Source organism: Hirundo rustica, chromosome Z (assembly GCF_015227805.2).
Source record: "Hirundo rustica isolate bHirRus1 chromosome Z, bHirRus1.pri.v3, whole genome shotgun sequence".
Classification (NCBI taxonomy): Eukaryota; Metazoa; Chordata; class Aves; order Passeriformes; family Hirundinidae; genus Hirundo; species Hirundo rustica.
In genome coordinates this window covers 4,047,446-4,065,215 of record NC_053488.1, presented here as the reverse complement: position 1 = coordinate 4,065,215, position 17,770 = coordinate 4,047,446, and the positions used below count along the sequence as shown (strand labels likewise).

At 43.4% G+C, this 17,770-nt stretch overlaps 1 protein-coding gene and 1 long non-coding RNA gene across 3 annotated transcripts in view; one reads left to right on the top strand and one right to left on the bottom strand.

Annotated features, from left to right (window-relative positions):
- The window catches only part of MAP1B (microtubule associated protein 1B), a 70,938-nt gene extending 70,626 nt beyond the window's left edge, over positions 1 to 312 (bottom strand). The window contains exon 1 of the mRNA XM_040089376.2: positions 72 to 312. Within this exon, the coding sequence (XP_039945310.1) occupies positions 72 to 249 (178 nt within the window). The 5' untranslated portion in view covers positions 250 to 312. The remainder of the gene's footprint in view (positions 1 to 71) is intronic.
- LOC120765085 (uncharacterized) lies at positions 10 to 16,747 on the top strand. 2 transcript variants are annotated; one of them, XR_009208604.1, is made up of 5 exons: positions 10 to 141; positions 2,146 to 2,321; positions 2,441 to 2,538; positions 10,382 to 10,482; positions 15,954 to 16,747. It is a non-coding gene; the product is annotated as an uncharacterized LOC120765085 (long non-coding RNA). The 2 variants fall into 2 exon arrangements; XR_005704377.2 differs by lacking the exon at positions 15,954 to 16,747 and adding an exon at positions 10,525 to 11,365 and having other exon boundaries at positions 10,382 to 10,425.
- The last annotated feature ends 1,023 nt before the right edge of the window (positions 16,748 to 17,770 follow it).

Genomic DNA, 17,770 nt, shown 5'->3' with positions numbered 1-17,770 from the left:
AGGGAGGGGCAGAGAGCCGGCGAGGGGATGTGGCGGCGCGGCTTGCGGCGCCCCGGCTCCCGCCGCCTCACCTCGCTCGATATTGGCGATGGCCCGCCGCAGGTGCTCCTCGGTCACCAGCTCGCCGACGACCACCAGCAGGTAAAACTTGCTGTCTAGGAAGCGGTGGGAGAGGCTGGGCGAGGTGGAGGTCGGGTTGGGGATGCTGCAGGAGGGCTCCGAGTCCACTTCCACCACTACGGTGGCCATCGCCCTCCTCCCCGCGGCTCCGGGGCGCTGAGCGCTCGGCGGCGGCTCCGCAGGCGACGAGGAGGGAGTGAGGGCGGGTGGGGAGGCGGCGGCGCTTTTATACGGAGACGGTGCAGGGCAGGGACCTGGTGAGGAGGAGGAGGAGGAAGGGGGGGAGCCGGCGCATCCTCCGCGCTGCCGCCGCCGCCGCCTTTCCAGCATCCACGGCTGATGTCATCTGCGGCAAAACCTCCCCGCGGCGGCCCCCGGAAGCAGGAAGGACGCGGGGGGCGAACAACGCCCCGAGGGGACGCCGAGGGGTGCGACCCGCGCCCGGCTCTCGGACCCCTGCGCCCCTCGCCGCCCTCGCTCCCCGCGCCCGCTTCCGGGCGTCTCCCTGCCCGCCGGGCATCCCCAGGCCCGTCCCGGCTCCCGGCCTCGAAACAGGGCGATGAGGAGCCGCAGGTGATGGCCTGGCGAGCCCGGGGGGGCTCGTGTGGGAAAGACGGGCGCCGGGGCTCCAGCGGCGCTCCAGACGCGCGTGGAAAAGCGGTGCCGCTGCCCAAAGCCTGTTGTCCTCTCCTACATCTTGCCGTAGCACTGCAGCAAAATTTGAGTCATGCTTGAAGCACACACCCTCGCCCTGCGATTTAAATATTCTTTCTAACTTTTAAAGTCTGAAAGCGGTTCATTTAATAAGATACTTCACGCATAACCTTTCTGCTCATGTTTAGTGCCCATGGATGGATGACACCAGAACGCTGGTTTTGGACAATGTGCTGAAACCTGTGTTCTCGGCTTCTTCACAGCTGCAGAAGTTAAATGGGCTTTGGTAGGTAGTGTTGACCAGGCTCAAGCACCTCCAGGGATCAATGATAGCAGAAAACTGACAATGATGACAGAACCGAAGGTTTCATTTCTCTTCTCAGAGGTATTGGCATCCCAATGCTCAGTGATAGCCAACTCTGAAGACTGTGTTACTCTCTCCTAATGTGGGATAAAGAAGTCAAATCTGAGATGTTCCTCTCACTTTACTGACATAAGCAAGACACTCGTTTACACTAAGCCTCTTATTTGTATGGCTCAAGTGATGTAGGATAAATTTCACTGTGACATAAGGAAAGGATATAAACTTCAATAGCTCGTTTTTTAAGATAACTTCCTGTCCCTGACTGAGAAGACACTTCCTATGTTTGCAGCTTCTTACAGTGCTGGATAATGCTCGGGAGCAGAGTGCTTGCCTGGATGAACCAGTACATCAGCCTCATCTTCTTTGTATTTTATTCCAGGGCACAGCAGACTAATTCACATGCATTTCAGGTCGTCACTGCTAAGTTGTTTTTTTTTTTTGTCTTACTGGCCTAGAGGCTGCATTTTCAACCCTCAAAGTTTAGAACATGATCATTTTAAGCGCTGGTCCATTGTGTTGTGTCTGTCTGTAGCACCTCGTGGTTTTGATATGAATAGCTCCTCTGCATAAATACAGCGCTCAGAGTCTTGGCTTACATGGTGTTCAGATGTTGCATCCTAAGTAGACTTTCTCTTAACTGCTGTCATTCTAAAGGCTTTGGAGTGAGGGTGAACGTTTCCACAGCCATGTCAGGTGGCTGAGACGACACAGTGGTAAGGAGCAGCAGTGCTCATTCTTCACTGCAGCTGACACTGCCGGTAAAACAAATACAATCACATGGATTCAGAAGAACTAGCAGCAGTTTTAAGGTTTGCAAGGCATTCAGAGGTGCAGCATGTAGCCCTTTGGATACCCCTGTTCATCTGGGCCCCATTGTGACTTTGCTGTTCCCTTGCTAATCCTGTCAGTTTCCATGGGATGGTGTAGATGCCTACTTAGAAGTAACGTACATCCCCTGCGTCCTTTTCCTATATGACCCTCTTCCTGATAATTTATTTTAATTATAGATACTTTGAAGACTTGCCAGGTGGTGCCCACTGGAGAAAGCCAGCTTTGCCTTCCGTCACTGCAGCCTGCAGTTTTGGGATATGCCTTTATTTCAATCACCAACAAGAGCAGCTAGGCTCTCAGCCATGGAAGGGGCTTGCCAAGGGGACTTGCCAACTGGTTGCAGAATAGACAGGTACAGGTTCCTGGATATAAAGGTAAAACAATTCCTTGCCTCACAAGCACAGAAGGTTAAGTGTGATAGTCAGAGAAATGCACACCAGTCACTGTATGTGCTTTTTCTTATTTTAATAGAAGTGGAAACAATCCATAGCTGGAAAGATGCCTGTGAATTTGAAAAGTAGGAGCTGAGAAGAATGCATTTTATCGAAAAATAAAATGCTTACATTAAGGTAGGTCGTACAGTTACATTTGAAACAGCCTGCTCAGGTAGTCCTCTATTTTATGCTGCACTGTGAAATAACATGCAGTTACAACATGGTATGGTAAAAGATGAACTGTTACAGTCAGACTGTCTTGTGATGGGTGATGTGTCACACATTGAAACCCTAAGGACAAGAGGTTGTCGTTGTTAAAAAACAGTCTTGTACTGAACACTTCAAAGGATGCCAACCTCTGGCCTCATTCGTTCACGAGCGTATGCTGCATCCTCTGAGGTGGAAGGCAGACAAGAAAGGTGCTTTATCCTCCTGAACCTATCTCTGAGGAAGCTGCAGGGTCCCAGCTCCATAGCCACTGTTCACACTGTGGCTTGCCCTGTCAGTATCTCAGTCAGGTAGATTTGTTTGTCGTCATCTTTCCTTATCTGGAAGCTAATTTATGTCCTGCAGTTTGGAGCATCAGGTCCACTGCTGAGTGAAACATGGAGATGTGCTGCGTAAAGTTGACGTAGTGTCCTGTGACCCATACTGTTTGAGAGTGATAGTACCTGCCTACCTGCAGCTAAATCACGTAGGTATACCCCTTCAGTAGAAGAAACAGCAACATTCATGGACTATGGAATATATTTTACTGTTTCAAAGAGACAGTGATTGAGACCTGCACCTGTCTGGCAGGTTTGATTATTTTGGTTTGATTTTGTTGTTTTTTTTATGTTCAGTACCAAACTGAGGTGCCACAGTTGAATATGGTCAAATATTACGTGTGGAGCTGTATTTTTTTGATGTTGTGTTTTTTTAAGTGCTGTTTGTTACACACTAATATTCAAGTTTCATTGAAGTCCAAACTTCAAATTTTAAATGAAATTTCAGTGATTTACATGCCTTTAGGCTGGCCCATTGTCAGGACACTGAGGGGAGACCTCACTGCAGTTACATTTTCCTTGTGAGGGGAAGAGCAGGGACACTGATCTCTTCTGTGTGGGGACAGTGACAAGACCCGGGGGAATTGGCCTGGAGTTGTGTTAGGGGAGGTTTAAGGTGGATATTAGGAAAATGTTCTTCACCCAGAGTGTGGCTGAGCACTGGGACAGGCTCCCCAGGGAAGTGGTTACAGCGTCAAGCTTGAAAGAGTTCAAGGAGTGTTTGGACAACGCTCTCAGGCACATGGTGTGATTTTTGAGGTGTCCTGTGCAGGGCCAGGATTTGGAATTCAGTGATCCTTGTGGATCCCTTCCAACTCAGGATTTGCTGTGACTTTTTAAATTTAAGAACTTTACTGAAGTGTTTCAGAAGGCTCTCTTCTTTGAGAGAAAGGCCAGTCTGAGAATCACACAATGTGTCATGAAGGTTGCTCCTCAGGTGGGTAGGATTTCTTAAGGATAGACAGGAAGACCTAACTTCTAGAGATGGAGATTTGCTGGCCTAGACATGAGGTGACAGATTCACAGAATGGCTGGTTGGAAGGGGCCTCTGAAAGTAGTTCTGTCTAATTCCCCTGCCTTAGAGTAGGTTTCTGAGAGCTGTGTTCAGTGGGGTTTGAATATCTCCACGAATGTAAACCACCACCGTTTTGGGCTACTTCTGATGCACGATGAAGTCAAGAATACATAACCAGTTCTACAGCAGGTAATACCTGTATCATTTTGTACCTCACATGGTGCCTTCTCAATGTGACCATCACTCTCAACTCCCCTGCTCCACCTCACCCCCCCATTTCCTGCAATCAGAAGCTCCACCATCCCCATGTGGTCCAGCCTTCACCTCCCAGAGTCTCCTTGCTGCGTTGTTCCTTTGGGGCAACTCAGCAGAGCATGCAGCAGCAGCAGCACAGGTGCAGAGGGACAGCCAGCATGTCACCCTAGCCCCAGCAGAGCAGAAGTGTCACCCTGCAGCTGCTGGCCATGGGGTGATTAGTCATGAGCCTTTCCCTGCCGACACCTGGATGTGTGGTTCATGAGGAAGCCACTCTGGAATTTGTTCTGAGATACATATAAAGTTAAGTTAACCATTTCTACCATGGTTAGACAACTCCTCCTGCCTTACCCCACTTTTTAGGCAGGGATGCCTCCTCATTTCTAACATCCTCAGGCTGGCACTGCCAGAGGAGCTCTTCCTGCAGCAGAGATGGTGGCAATAGCCAGGGTCACCAGAGAGAGCTGTGCCTGCACGAGCAGACAGAGGCTTGGACTCCATGAGAGACTCTCAGGAAATACTTTATGTTTTAGGTGGCAGGCTTTATATTTAACTATGTGGAAAATAAAAATTGCTTGACCTGCATTCAGTATGACTTCTGTTTCAATGATTGCCCTTTAAATTGCAAAGGAGAGAAAAGCTTTTAGTTGCTTATTGTGAAATATCCATTTCAACTGGTATTTCATCTCCTTCCACTTTCCCACTCCTGCCACTTTCTCCACAGAAAAGAGAAGTTAAATATATATTAAAAAAAAAAAAAAAAAGTGAAGAAAGCAACACTATTGCTTTTAAAAATAACATTTTCTCTCACTTTTAGCTTTCTGTCTTGAAGTGAGAGAAAAATAACACCAACATTTTGCCTTAGTTCCCAGTGGAAAAAATAATTATTTTTTATCAGAGTAATTCCCCTCTTTTTCTTTATGGAAAAAAAATTAGAATTTAAAAAAAAAAAAAAAAAGAAAAGAAAAAGGTACTTTATTTAGCTGCAGTGAGAATTAAATGAAGAGAAAATTATTTTCCACTGGACTGTTAAAAAGAAAAATCAAAAATAATTATTTTGCATAATTTTATCTTGACATTTGCTATGAAAAGAACATGTAGCTTTTCATGAAAATAAAATGATTGCTTCTCCACTGTTGAAGGGAAGATACAACAGTTGTAAGTAATTGGATCAAGTTTACTAATTAGCACGATGCTTAAAATTCAGCAATAAATGATAATAAAAGCATTGAAGGCAATGGTACCCATTGTACCACAAAGCTGGATGGATAATTAAACATCATCAGCTGCAAAAACAATGGTAAGACAAAGTGGTTGACATCAGGCAGTAGTTTTGATCATCCTTTGAGTTCAGGGCTCAGTAGTCAACTCTTCTGACCAAGAGAGAGAATGGTCGGTCTGTTGACGTGGGATATAGTTAGGGTGTCAGGAGACGAGTTTGTCAGGGTTTAAATCCTTATTGAAGGTCTGCAAGTTAGAGAATTTCATTCAGGTGCTAGGGTAAAATACAGTTTATCTCCTATCACACCAGCCTGAAGAACCCTGTGGCCAAGAGATCCCACATGTGCTTCCTTTCAAGCCAGTTTTAGAGCTCACTCTTGGCTTAGGAGTGGAGACAAATCAAGCCACGGGTTTAGAATACCTAAATGTACACCGCCATCTGCTTGGTTGGGGGCAGCTGGAAGCTGAGAGTTCCTGCACTGGGCTGTTGGCTGCCAAAAACCCGTGTTCAGCCTGGCCACAGGCTGCCCAAAACCTGCCTGCCCTGGCAGCACAGCCTGTCCGTGCTGGAGGACCATCAGCCAAGGTCTTAGTCCCTTAACTTGCTACAGGCACAAAGGAGAAAAATGTCAGTGGGCTGTTGGCCTCATGCTGCTCCATCCTAGATACTCAGGTGGCAAAAGCACTTGGAGGTGCTCTAAAGAAAAGGGTGGGTTGGTTTTTTGGGTTTGTTTTGTGGGTTTTTTGTTGTTGTTGTTGTTGTTTTGGGGGGGGGTGGTTTTTTGTTGGTTGGTTGGTTGGTGTTTTTTTGTTTTGGTTTGTTGGTTAGTCGTTTTTTGTCTTTGTTTGTTTTTGTTTTTGGTGGGTTGTTTTGTCTCCAGGCTGAATTGTTTAAAGCTGCCTCTGGGAGCCAAACAGCAGGTAGATATTTTACGTAATATTTTCATGTAGTTTTAAGACATGCCTTACAACACTTTTCAGAGGTTACCTGCTAGCTCTGCTTGCTCTGTCGGATTTAGAATTGCTTATTATTATTATTTCATTAGGGTCCTGTTCTCTCAAGCACACAACAATGAAAATGACGAATTGCTACTGCACAAAGAGTAGGAAGCAAGAAATCATGGCAAGCATCATCTCACACGGTGCACTGACAGGCTTCCGAACACAGAATCTGGGGAACTGCTCCATCTTCCTGCTGGAAAGGTCCAACAGACCCTGGTGCTACACTGGAGGCATCACAACTCTTCAAGGCTGTAGCAGTTTCATGTATTGCATAGCTGCAGCCAGAGTGGTGCATCATTTTGCACCTTTGCCCCGGGCTCTTTGTGCGTGCAAGGATCTTGGTGGCACCTTTCATTCCAGCGCTCTTGCTATGTGGAAAGTTGCATTGAGTCCCATTCCTAAAAGGACAGTTAGTGACTCTGATACTGCCTGAAGAGCATTTAGCCATTCTACTGATGTAGCCTTTAGTCTTACTGTTGCAATCATCCCATCCTTTAAGTGTTTCAGCTAACACAGAGCCTCGTACTTTTTCAATAGGACTTGCTACTCGAACAGCATAAATGGTTGAAATGGTTAACTTAATTTTGTATGTATCTCAGAACAAATTCCAGAGTTGTTCACTCGGACCACCTACATGACTGACCATCTGGTTCCTTTCCCCTTTTGTGGACTTTGCTGTTTTTTGCTTAAAAGCAGTGTTACTATTTGTACGATTTTGCATAATTTTGGCATGTTTGTTTGTTTATTTGCTTTCCTTTGTTTTCTGTTTTTATTCATTTGTCCGCCTGAGTCACGCTATTAGGCTGACACAAAGATGATTTAGGGATGCTCTTTAAATTAAAATGTCATTCCTAGTCATTGGTACTTTGCAGTAGGATGGGATGTGCTGACTAAGAGTTGCACTGCAGAATTTACTGAAAGGTTTGAGTGGAGCGTGTACAGCAGGGGTGCCCAGAGAGCTCAGTAATCTGAGCATTTTGCTAAAGGGCCCCTTTTTCTGTAGTGGGAGAGACCACCACCACTGGTCATTCTGATATAAGGGTCCACCATCAGTGTCTGCTTTGTGCCTTAGGGTGTGTCTTTTAGTCCTGCCGTGGCAGTGAGCCAAGAGTCCTTGTGAAGCTGGAGCCATGCTATGGGATAGAGAGGTTCTGCCATGATTTCTTCCTAAAAATTGTCCTGGTTTTTTGTCGGGTTATAATGCAACTTTCTTGCCAGAAGTTGCATCATAACCTCTTTGGGTAATTCTAGAGTGGTGGTGTATTTCTGAAATACAGAGAAATTTTGTTCTTTCTCATTGTTTGCAAAGGCAGTAGAGCAACAGTGTTAGAGCCATTGCTGAAAAGTATGATTTCCAATGTAAGAATTTAGATCCATGACCAAGTACATTACAAAAGAATGTAATTTTTTTGCATTTGTTCAAATGTTCTTTTCCAGGTATTCGTATTCTGGTTTTTGGGGTTGTCCTGTGCAGGTCAGGAGTTGGATTCAGTGATTTTTGTGGGTCCACTCCAAGTTAGGTTATCCTATGATTCTAATTAAATATTCCATTCAGTTTTCCCTAAGGTAGCTTGAACTTCTTTTATTGTGGGTTGTTTGGGTTTTTTTCCCAGCTTTTCCTTATGCTGGTTCCAAAATCATTTTGAATTCCAAATTTGAAAGGGTGCAGTATTCTTCAAAGCTCAAGGAAGGCAAGATATGTATTAGCATGACTTACTTTACTGCAGTCACCCTGCAGGCATACTTTCGAGATTGCAGCTATTATATCGTCATTATGTGCAACAATAGTATACACTTGTGTGTATCATGAAAATGATACAAGAAAAACCTCTTTCTCCTCCCAGTAAAACTGGATATACTACTTTTTACATGCAGGAATATCTTCTTCCAGAGCAGCACAGAAATGTTGCTGTTTCTGGGATAACACGAAGTGCCATTGCACTCAGTTTTGTGAAAAGGCATCAAAGAGTATACCCTTTCCAAGCAAAGTCATGGCTATAAATTGCATAGATAGAATGTAATCTCCATTTTTGAGTAATACAATGTATTTTGGCAATACATGGTCGGAACATTTTTTTCATATTTCCCCGAGAAAATCCCAGTTCCACAAACTACAGTGAGTCAACTCTGTAATAGGAGATAAGGTTATTAATAAATTGAGGGAACAGTTTTATTTATCTGGGTATCCTTAGCACAAGCTCTGTGTGTTTTTTGGGGGGGATTTGTGTTGAGTAGGTTCAGTCACAGTAGATTTTGTCATCACTGAGAGAAAGCACTCAAACAAATCCCTGTGACCCAGGGGTCACAAAATTGTTCATTGCTATATTCCTGCATTAATGCATTGTATTTTTAACAGCATCAAAGTCATTATGGATGATTCATTCAATGAAAACATTTGCTTATCTCCAAGAGGAGTCTCAGATTATCTCTTGCTTTTTTGACATCTCAGGCTATAGGCTTAGTCTTCTGGTTTTGTCACGTCATTTTCCTTGGGTTCAGTTAATGTCTCAATCTGATTTGATAGTAACACACTCAGTGGAGAGCATAAAGCAGCTGTCCAGAGCCACTTTTATAGAAAACTAAATTAAAGCTGTGGTAGAAGGACGAGTAAATCTCCATCTAGAAGAAAACTGCTAAAGCCACCTTAGGTGCAAAGTACTGAGAAGAGGAATTCATGGAAGAAAAGTCTGGGAGACTGTGCTGCTTTTGGCAGGGACAGAGTTAATTTTTTTTCACAGTGGCTGCTGTGGGGCTGTGTTTTAGATTTGTGCTGAAAACGGTGTTGAAAATGTAGAGATTTTTCACTGTTGTTGAGCAGTGCTTCCTGCCGAAGCCTTTTCTGCTCCTCACACCAGTGAGGGGGCTGGGGTGTACAAGGAGTCGGGAGGGGACACAGCTGGAATGGCTGACCCCAACTGACCACAGGGATATCCCAGGCCATATGGCACCATGCTCAGGATATAAAGCTGGGGGGAGATGAAGGAAGAGGGTGTGTTCAAAATCATGACATTTGTCTTCCCAAGTCACTGCTATGCATGACAGAGCCCTGCTTTTCTTGACGACAGCATGGCCAGGGAAAGCAGTGAATTAATTTTTTGGTTTGCTGTGCTTGTTCATGAGGCTTTTGCTTTTCCTATTAAATTGTCTTAATGCATGAGTTTTCTTGCCTTTACCCTTCCAGTTCTCTCCCCCATCGTGCTGTGATTCTGTGCATTATTCTGTGATTCTGTGATTCTGTGATTCTGTGCTGGTGAGGGAGAGATCGAGCAGGTGTGTGGGGCTTTATTGCCAGCTGGGGGTGAAACCTAACAGAGATGAGTGCAAAGAACACTGATGAAGTTATTATAAAATGGACAGGGAACTATTTTCTTCCTCCAAATATTTTGTGAAGCCTGGGTTTTGGTTTTATGTCCATGGTTTTTTGGGTTTTGGGGTTTTTTTTTTTTTTTTTTTTTGAGGATGATCAGGGTTGATGGTAAGATTTTTTTTGCCATTGGCTTTGCTAGTTAGGAGGCCAGCCAGGCAGTCTGCCTCCAAATGGAATTGCTGGCAGGCAAAGCCCATGTTCTGCTTGCATCTAGCACATAAAAGGGATAAATATCAAGGCTGTGGAATATATTTAGGAGAAAAAGTTCCAGAATAAGGAAAACATGAAATTAAGAAAGAGTCATGTTTATTTTGGCTGAAAAAGATGCTGCAGATGCTGTGCAACCTAATGTTAAAACACGTATTAGTACCTCCTTTCAGGCTGGTGGCATTGGAGGAAGAGTGGAATAAGAGCAAAGAGGTGGCTAGCAAGAGGACCATGATATTGTCAAATTGGAAAGTAATTGCAGAAGTAAAGGATGAGATGAAGTAGGAATAGACTTGGACAGATACAGTAGGTATTGAAACAAACATTAAATATGATCACTTCTCTTCCTGTGCACTCTTCTTGCAGGTAACAGCGTAGGAACTCATCATCTGGGGGAGAAAAGGAAGAAGGTTGGTTCTGGCACAGTTCCCCTGCAGCCCTGCAAGACCCAGGGCGTTGCACAGAGGGTAAGTCAAGGTGTGCACAACAAATGGAATGATTTCTTGCAGCCATGGTTGTCTGTGTTCCCCATGGAGCAGAGCACGTGGAGACAGCGCTGAGAGAGCGCCTGAAGATTCCCCTGCACCTACAAAGGGCACAGAAGCCCCTGCTGTGACCAGCAGAACTGGTTGTCCAAAACAAGGGCGAGGGAATCATGTTGCAGGATTGCTGTACAGCGCGCTGCCCGTCAGCTTCTCCTCAAGCAGTGCCAACCTGCTCTGGGTCCCAGGCCAAAAGCTAATGGGAATGCTCTTGTGAGTAAGCATTTCTGGACTGAGTGCACTGTGATCTTCATGAATTGCACATCTTTGGGGAGAAATTTCTCAAAACTGCTTGCAGACCCCTGCCTCCCTTTATCTCTGCATTGTGACGTTGTTGGCTTAGCCTGTACATCCACGATGGCAGCAGAAAGTGCAGAAGGACTAATGACAGGTGTCCAACATATCTCCAAATTGCTGCTGCCTTGCTCTCTGACCAGGGTAGCCACTAATGTTTTCATTCCATGAGAATTGTCTTTCAGTGTCTTCAGCATAAATTCCCATTTACAAGTTTTTCCTAGGGCTTTTGTTCTGTTTTGCTTGGGTTTTTTGTTGTTGGTTCATTCAGTGGTTGTGTTTTTCAGGATTTGTTTGTTTTGTTGCCTTTTTTTTTTTTTCTTTTTCTGAGCATAGCAGTAAAACATACACCAAAATCTAATAAGTAATGAAAGCCAGCCTGGGCTGTTTTGAGTTGATGAATCTATAGTGATATTTTGCACTGAGTATTTAATTAACAATTCTCTTTATGATAAATAAACCGGAATAAAACCAGCTATGCTTCCAAGAACTGAATTTGTCCTCTGCTGCTACTGGCAGTAAAAATTAATAAAGTATTATTTTAGTGTGCAGTGTAAGCTTTAATAATTCTCAAAGAATGAAAGGAGCTCACCTGCGAAGGGAAACCTTGTATTTTACCTTTGTCACAAAGATGTATTTATATTAAAGCATATATATTTGGCCTTCATTGTTCTTCTGTTTTCTCATTTATAAACCACTGATTTTCTTGGCTTTGGAAGGCTGTTTGAAAAGGAGGATATAAATTCTTCAAGAATGTGAAAGTAAGAAATGTCTTTATTCTGGGCTTTCGTGTACATTCGTTTTCTTCTGCTCAATTTCCTACATGCATATCTTGATTTTAAGGAATTTTCTGTTAGTGTTACTCAGTTGTTTGAGTGTTTTTACCTTAAGCATTTATTCTCTTGCTGTCATTGATTGAAAAAGCAGGGAGATGTCCATGTGCAAGGGAGTGAAGGTGAAATTATGTAACACGAGAGGATGATCTCTTCTGCAGTCTTCTAACCTAAGGGGTCACCTTATCGTCCATCCAGATAAATTCTAAGCAGGCTGTGATAATATTAAGAAAATGAGTTTATCATATTGAGAGTTTACCATTCGCACAGTATTTGAGATCCAGGCATGCTGAAGAAAAGTCTACCTTAAACTCAGGGTTTGTTTTTTTTAAGTTTTCCTGAGAGAATAGAAAGTTTACTCTGTTGGTATATTAGTATATCCAGTAAAATACAGCAGCATAGTTCTCGTTTTAGTTGTGAGACAATGCCCCTGGCTTAGTGTAAAGTCATTATGCAGTACGCCCAGTTTACTGAAATTCTGGAAGCTGATAACAATAATTAAAACACTACATGACAAGTAGTAGTTTATTATGCAATCCCACAATGCCTCCTTGGGTTGTTAGGCGCTCAGCCAACTGCTTTGAACCACCTGGAAGAATTATTCTTACACCTATCACGGATAGTGTTAGGGAAGGATCCGATGGGCTCGCAGATCTGCGGTTAACACGCGCTAATCGCGCCGGTGAGGTTTCATCTCCTGAGTAACTAAACTGATATTGAGTTAAGTGATAATGACCAGGGGTGAATATTGCTTCTGCCTCCGTGATTGATGGAGCTGAACACATGGCCCAAGGCTGAACAACAGGCCCGTAGTCAGCAGGCAGAGCCCCAAATGCAGCTGTGGGTGTTGTTATAAGACAAGACTGGCTGCAGGTGTTTCAGGTCGCAGGAGGATGGGGAAGAAAAAAGCAAGCATCTTTGTGTAGGCATAGGATATGCCTGAGGAGTAAGGTGTGCGTGAGCCATGTGTTGTAAATGTGCTTAACATTTCACAGCTGTAAATATGTGCGAATTTATCTGAGTAGCTTCTAGTCTTACGGGGTTTTTTTAATAATATTTTTTCAGTCAGATGAGTTAAACGATCTTAAAAGGTTCCATTTCCATAAAACGGGATATCCTCAGTCTGGATACTTCATCCTCTGATGTCCAGTTGATTATTCTCTTGATTTTCAAATTTATTTGTGTACCTTTCCAAGCCTTTTCTCATACTGGGACTAACCTGGGGCATGATGAAGTCATAGCCAAAAATCACAGTTGTTCTACTGGGATGATAATTCATGTGTGGTTTTGCAGCTTCAAGATACTGCCAAGTTAAAATTTGTAGTATTTCTGTAGTCCAGACCACAAAAACTTGATTTCTTGTCTTCATTGCAACCTTAAGAACACGATGATTGGTCCTTTTTTATTGCAGCTTGACGTTGCATACATGTACATTAGATAACAAACACATCAGCGTTTCCCAACAACAGCCATGAAAAATTAGCTTTGGAAATGCACCACGAGTATTGGGGACAATCATACTCTCTAAAAAAGATACTAAATCTGGGTTTCTAATTAGGAAGGAAATTTTATATTTTTTTAATATACTCCTAATAATTCCTTCTTAATTTTGGTTCCCTGTGCTGCCACAAGAGGAGGAGATGGTGTTCAGAGCAAAGGCCTTGCTGGAGTGCTTTGAGAAGCACAGTGCAGGAGCATCCCTTTCCCTCCACTTGTTATGGTGGAAAGAGAGGATGCTGAACTATTCAGGACTAAATTAAATGCCCAAAAAAAAAAAGAAGAAAGTTACTTGAAAAAAATAACTTAAACTCATCATGTTAGATTTTGTGTTGTACATGGAAAGTTTAGAGTTACTAGTTTTGCATGAAGGCTGAAGCAGTTTTGGTTGTTCAGCTGATGACATCTCATTGTTTCTTAGTGTGTACTGAGTATCATTGTTGCATGTCACCCTTTAGGAATGGTACTCCCCCGTTCAGTGCTTCCACTGAGACTCTCCAGACCACCTTGCTTCCTGCTTGTTCCCCTTCCTCCTGCCCTGGATGGACAGGAGGATTGGAGGCAACAGAAGGTGAAAGGTTGAGGCGAGAACAATTTATAGGAAACAGCCATGACATAGAAAACAAACGCCGACAGCAGCAATATTACTAATAGAAGTGTACAAAAGAGAGAGTGATTCACTTGCAAAATCCTCACTGCAGAGCTTGACCTGCCCACAGCCACACCACCTCAGCTGTTCCATCCAGCTCCTATCCCATGCCACTCAACTATTCCCTCTATTCCCTCTGGCTCCATGGGTACCGCACTGTTCCTCTGCCATGCTTCCTCAACAGGAAAGAGCCCCTTCTCCTCAGAAGAGAGTCCCTTTCCCCCTGCCCCCAGCAATGATGTAGTCTAGAATAACCCCCAACTCCCAAATGAGCCCCCTCCTGGCTGCTGCAAAAATTAACCCTGTCCTGGCTGGAACTAGGACAGTGACTGAACAGAAGGGCGTGAGCACTTTGTCACTGGTTCAGTGGTTTTATTGCTGAGTTCTGTTTAAATTTAACTGTCCAATGGGGCGTTTGAAGGAAAATTGATTTTCTGTTTTTAATAAGTGAAGGGCCTTTGGGCAGTTTCGCCTTGAGTGCTGCCTCTGGTCATTCTGCACTACATTCTCAGTGTTTCAGAATGCAAATTCAGAAAATGTATTAATAAAAAATTCAGACAGCTTGATCATGACAGCCCCATGCTCTTTGAAACCCCTCTGGAAAAAGAGCTCAAATTCCACACGTCTGCCGTTTTCTGTAACACAAAAGGGAACTTGTAACATGCAATGGTAATTTCAGTTGCCTGGCTTACTGTAGGCCAGTTTAGGTGACGTCTAACAATGGTTTGCTCTTGCACAAGCCTTGGTCTGGTGGATTACAGCAGAGGGACCACAGTGGTGACAGAAGAGGCCATTTGATTTCTCACCTGTGACCATGGGGTCTGTCATAAATAAATAAAAAAAGAGGGATAACTGATCAATATCTGGGCTGCAAGAGAAATAGGTGAGTGCTGCAGGCGCAGAGTTTGTGAGCTCATACACAGGTTGGAGGTGTACAGTATTAGCCTGTCGTTTAAATCAGTTGTGTTTGAGAAAAACTTACAGAAGATATTTAGGAGATCATAAACCTGGAAGACTTCCATGCAACAGTTAGTAAGGGGGGTGTCTGGATGTATATTTAAATGAGTGTAAACTCTCCATCTTAGAAAAAAACGCTTACCAGAAAGCTTTGGGTAAGCTTCATTCGTGGAAGTTCCTGACAGCAAAGTGAAAGGGCAAATGGCAAAGGGCATCAGCTCTGTAGAAACACTGTCACCAGAGGCTCATGAACCGTGTTTCCAAGAGCAGAGCTGGACAAGATAAGTGGAGCTATCACAACTCTCCTTTTCCCAGCTTTAGACCTGTCATGAATAGCTGTGTTGCTTCTTGCTTTCCTGACAGCTTAAATGAAATGCAGTCTGTAACTGCACTGTTGCCAGCCTGACCTGACTGCTCTTTGTTTTCAAAACGGGGGGTTTTTTGCCACAATGTGTAACACTGGAGGGCACAGACAAAACCCCCTGCTTTAAATTTTAATTTGCTGTTGTACCCCTAAGGGAAAATGCTGTCCGTGAAGTTTTCCATGAAACAGAGTATGAGAACGGGGTGGGGGGGGGAAAGGACAAATGAAGATTTTCCTGCTGTTCTTACTGTCCTTGGTGTTGTGGTGGGCTTAGAAGCTGGTTTAAAACCAGAGCTCTGCAGGTGATTACAGAAGACAAGCACAGTCTGTGCCACCCAGCTCTGAAGAAATTTCCACTTTGATTGCTTATAAGCAAGTTGCCTTGAAAGGTGCTATACCATCAGCAACTGCTGCCAAGTGTGCTCCTTCTCTGGAAGTTTCAGACTTTTAGCACTAGGACCCCATCCAATTGAAGGCTCAGCACTGATGATAAAGCAAAGCTAACAATCAGCTCAGCTAGACTGAGGGGGTAGTCTCTTTGATGTAGGTGAGGAAAATTGCTTTTCCCAAACAGCAGCATTCAAGATTTCCTTTGCAATTGTTTGTTTATCTTGCATTTTATTTGGACCAGAGAAATGGGGGGCCTTGAGACTTCTAATGCGTACCTTGTTATGAAAATAGGTTAGTATTGCATTCCAGCATCTCGTACAAAACAGAATACTATCTGTTACAAAATTCCACTTCTTCACATTCTAAAACCTTATCAATATTTTCACTTCTTTTTTTTTTTTCCCTGCTGTAGTGCTTTGAATCCTCAGACTCCGTTAGTCCTCTCTCTTATCTGAAGGCAGTGCTGGAGGATGGCTGAACTCCCTCACACCGCACAGGGAGTTGTTCCAGAACAGATTGCAAGGAGAGTGATGCAGCACAACTCGGCTCCCTCCTTCTCTCAAGATAGAAACTGGGCTTTGAAAACAATAAGCCTCTCCACCAGGCATGCTCAGAACCTCCCCGCCGGCTGCTGGTTACTGTTGGCACCCACTTACTGCCTGGAAAGTGTAAAAAGCTCTTTCCTGATGTGCCATGGGCTGAATCACTGGTTTTGTAGTTTTGAAAAATATAAATATTTGATGAGCTACGGGCTGTCATTGTCTCCCAGCTCCTTTTCCTGTGCTGTATTTTTCACACGGGAACCAAGTAAAAATCGGTGTGCATACAAAGATCACATATCCAACCCTGTGAAATGAACTCCTAAGGTGAATGCATCTAGGTGTACAAAAAGCCTTTGCTATGAGTAACAGATTTTCTCCTGCAAGAGGCAATATCTTTAGCAATTTCCCTTGGATTTTTCAAATGTTGTAACTTTTCAGTGCTATAAGTGTAATTCAGCATCGGTAAAAAAAACCTCTTAGAGGTGCTACAACAGTGGTAATTTTTATTGCCTCCACCAGAGTATTGATCTGAGACTGGACAGTAGCCCCCAGTTATTTCTGAACATAGCAGTGTCAAGCTGGCAAAATAGAAGTCAGGCTAAGGGTAAGGTCACAAATAAATTGAGAACAGAAATACTCTATTCAGAGTGATGCAGAAATAACAAAAGCAAAATAATTAGCATAAGTTTTCAAGAAAGAATAAAGATTACCAAACTAAAATAAATGTGTGTTGGTTTTGTTTGTTTGTTTGTTTTTGTTTGAATTTTTTTTTTTTTTTTTTTTTTTAATTCGGTGTCATCTTTCTATGGCAGAACTTGGACAAAGGGATTTTTGAGAAGCCTGATATAAGGAGCTAAGAGCTTCCCTGTAGTTACTAGCAGAAAGGAATATTATCTGTTTATTTCAACACCTTGGAAAAATCAAAGCAATCCTGACATCAAGGTCACCATAAAAAGAGTCATGCCTGGTAATTCAAACCGTGAGTTTTGACAAAGAACATTCACAGAGACAAAGAATGTTCACAGAACTTGATCGTAAGGTTTGTTCCTTGTTTTCCCTGTAGCTAGAACAGTTTTCGTAATTTACTGCACACTGGCAATGGTTTACTGTCTAATTTTCCACACTCCCCAGTTACATTAGATATTCTAGCCCAATGCTGTTGTATTACTCCCTGAAACCCAATATCATGTGTCTTCACATCTCACATGCACTTTCAGACTGAATGCTTTTATTTGGATTATTGCAGCTAGAGCAGAAGGAATCATTACAACATCTCCTTGACGAAGCACACAGCCTGTACAATGCACACATCAATATAATTTGTCTTGGAATGGAACAGCCCCCCAACAGCATGTGACCCTCACATCCCCCCAACATGCTAGAAAAATGTCAAATCTCTGCACTGCCATCCAAAAAATAAGTGCATAAAACCCCAGACCTTCACTTGGGAATACTCTGGGGCCAAATGTCTCTTTTTCATAACATTCTTGCAGCATCTTGACCTTAAAAGATAACTAGATGCCAAATTCCACCAAATTGATCAGGAAAAAGAGGCAAGACATAAAGAAAGTAAGAGCCATACAGCTTATTTGTTTTGTGTTGTCATGGACTCTTCCATCCCCAAAAGAGAAGGAAAAATATCTCTACACTGATCTCTTATCCTGGATTATATCAGTTACTGGGTATT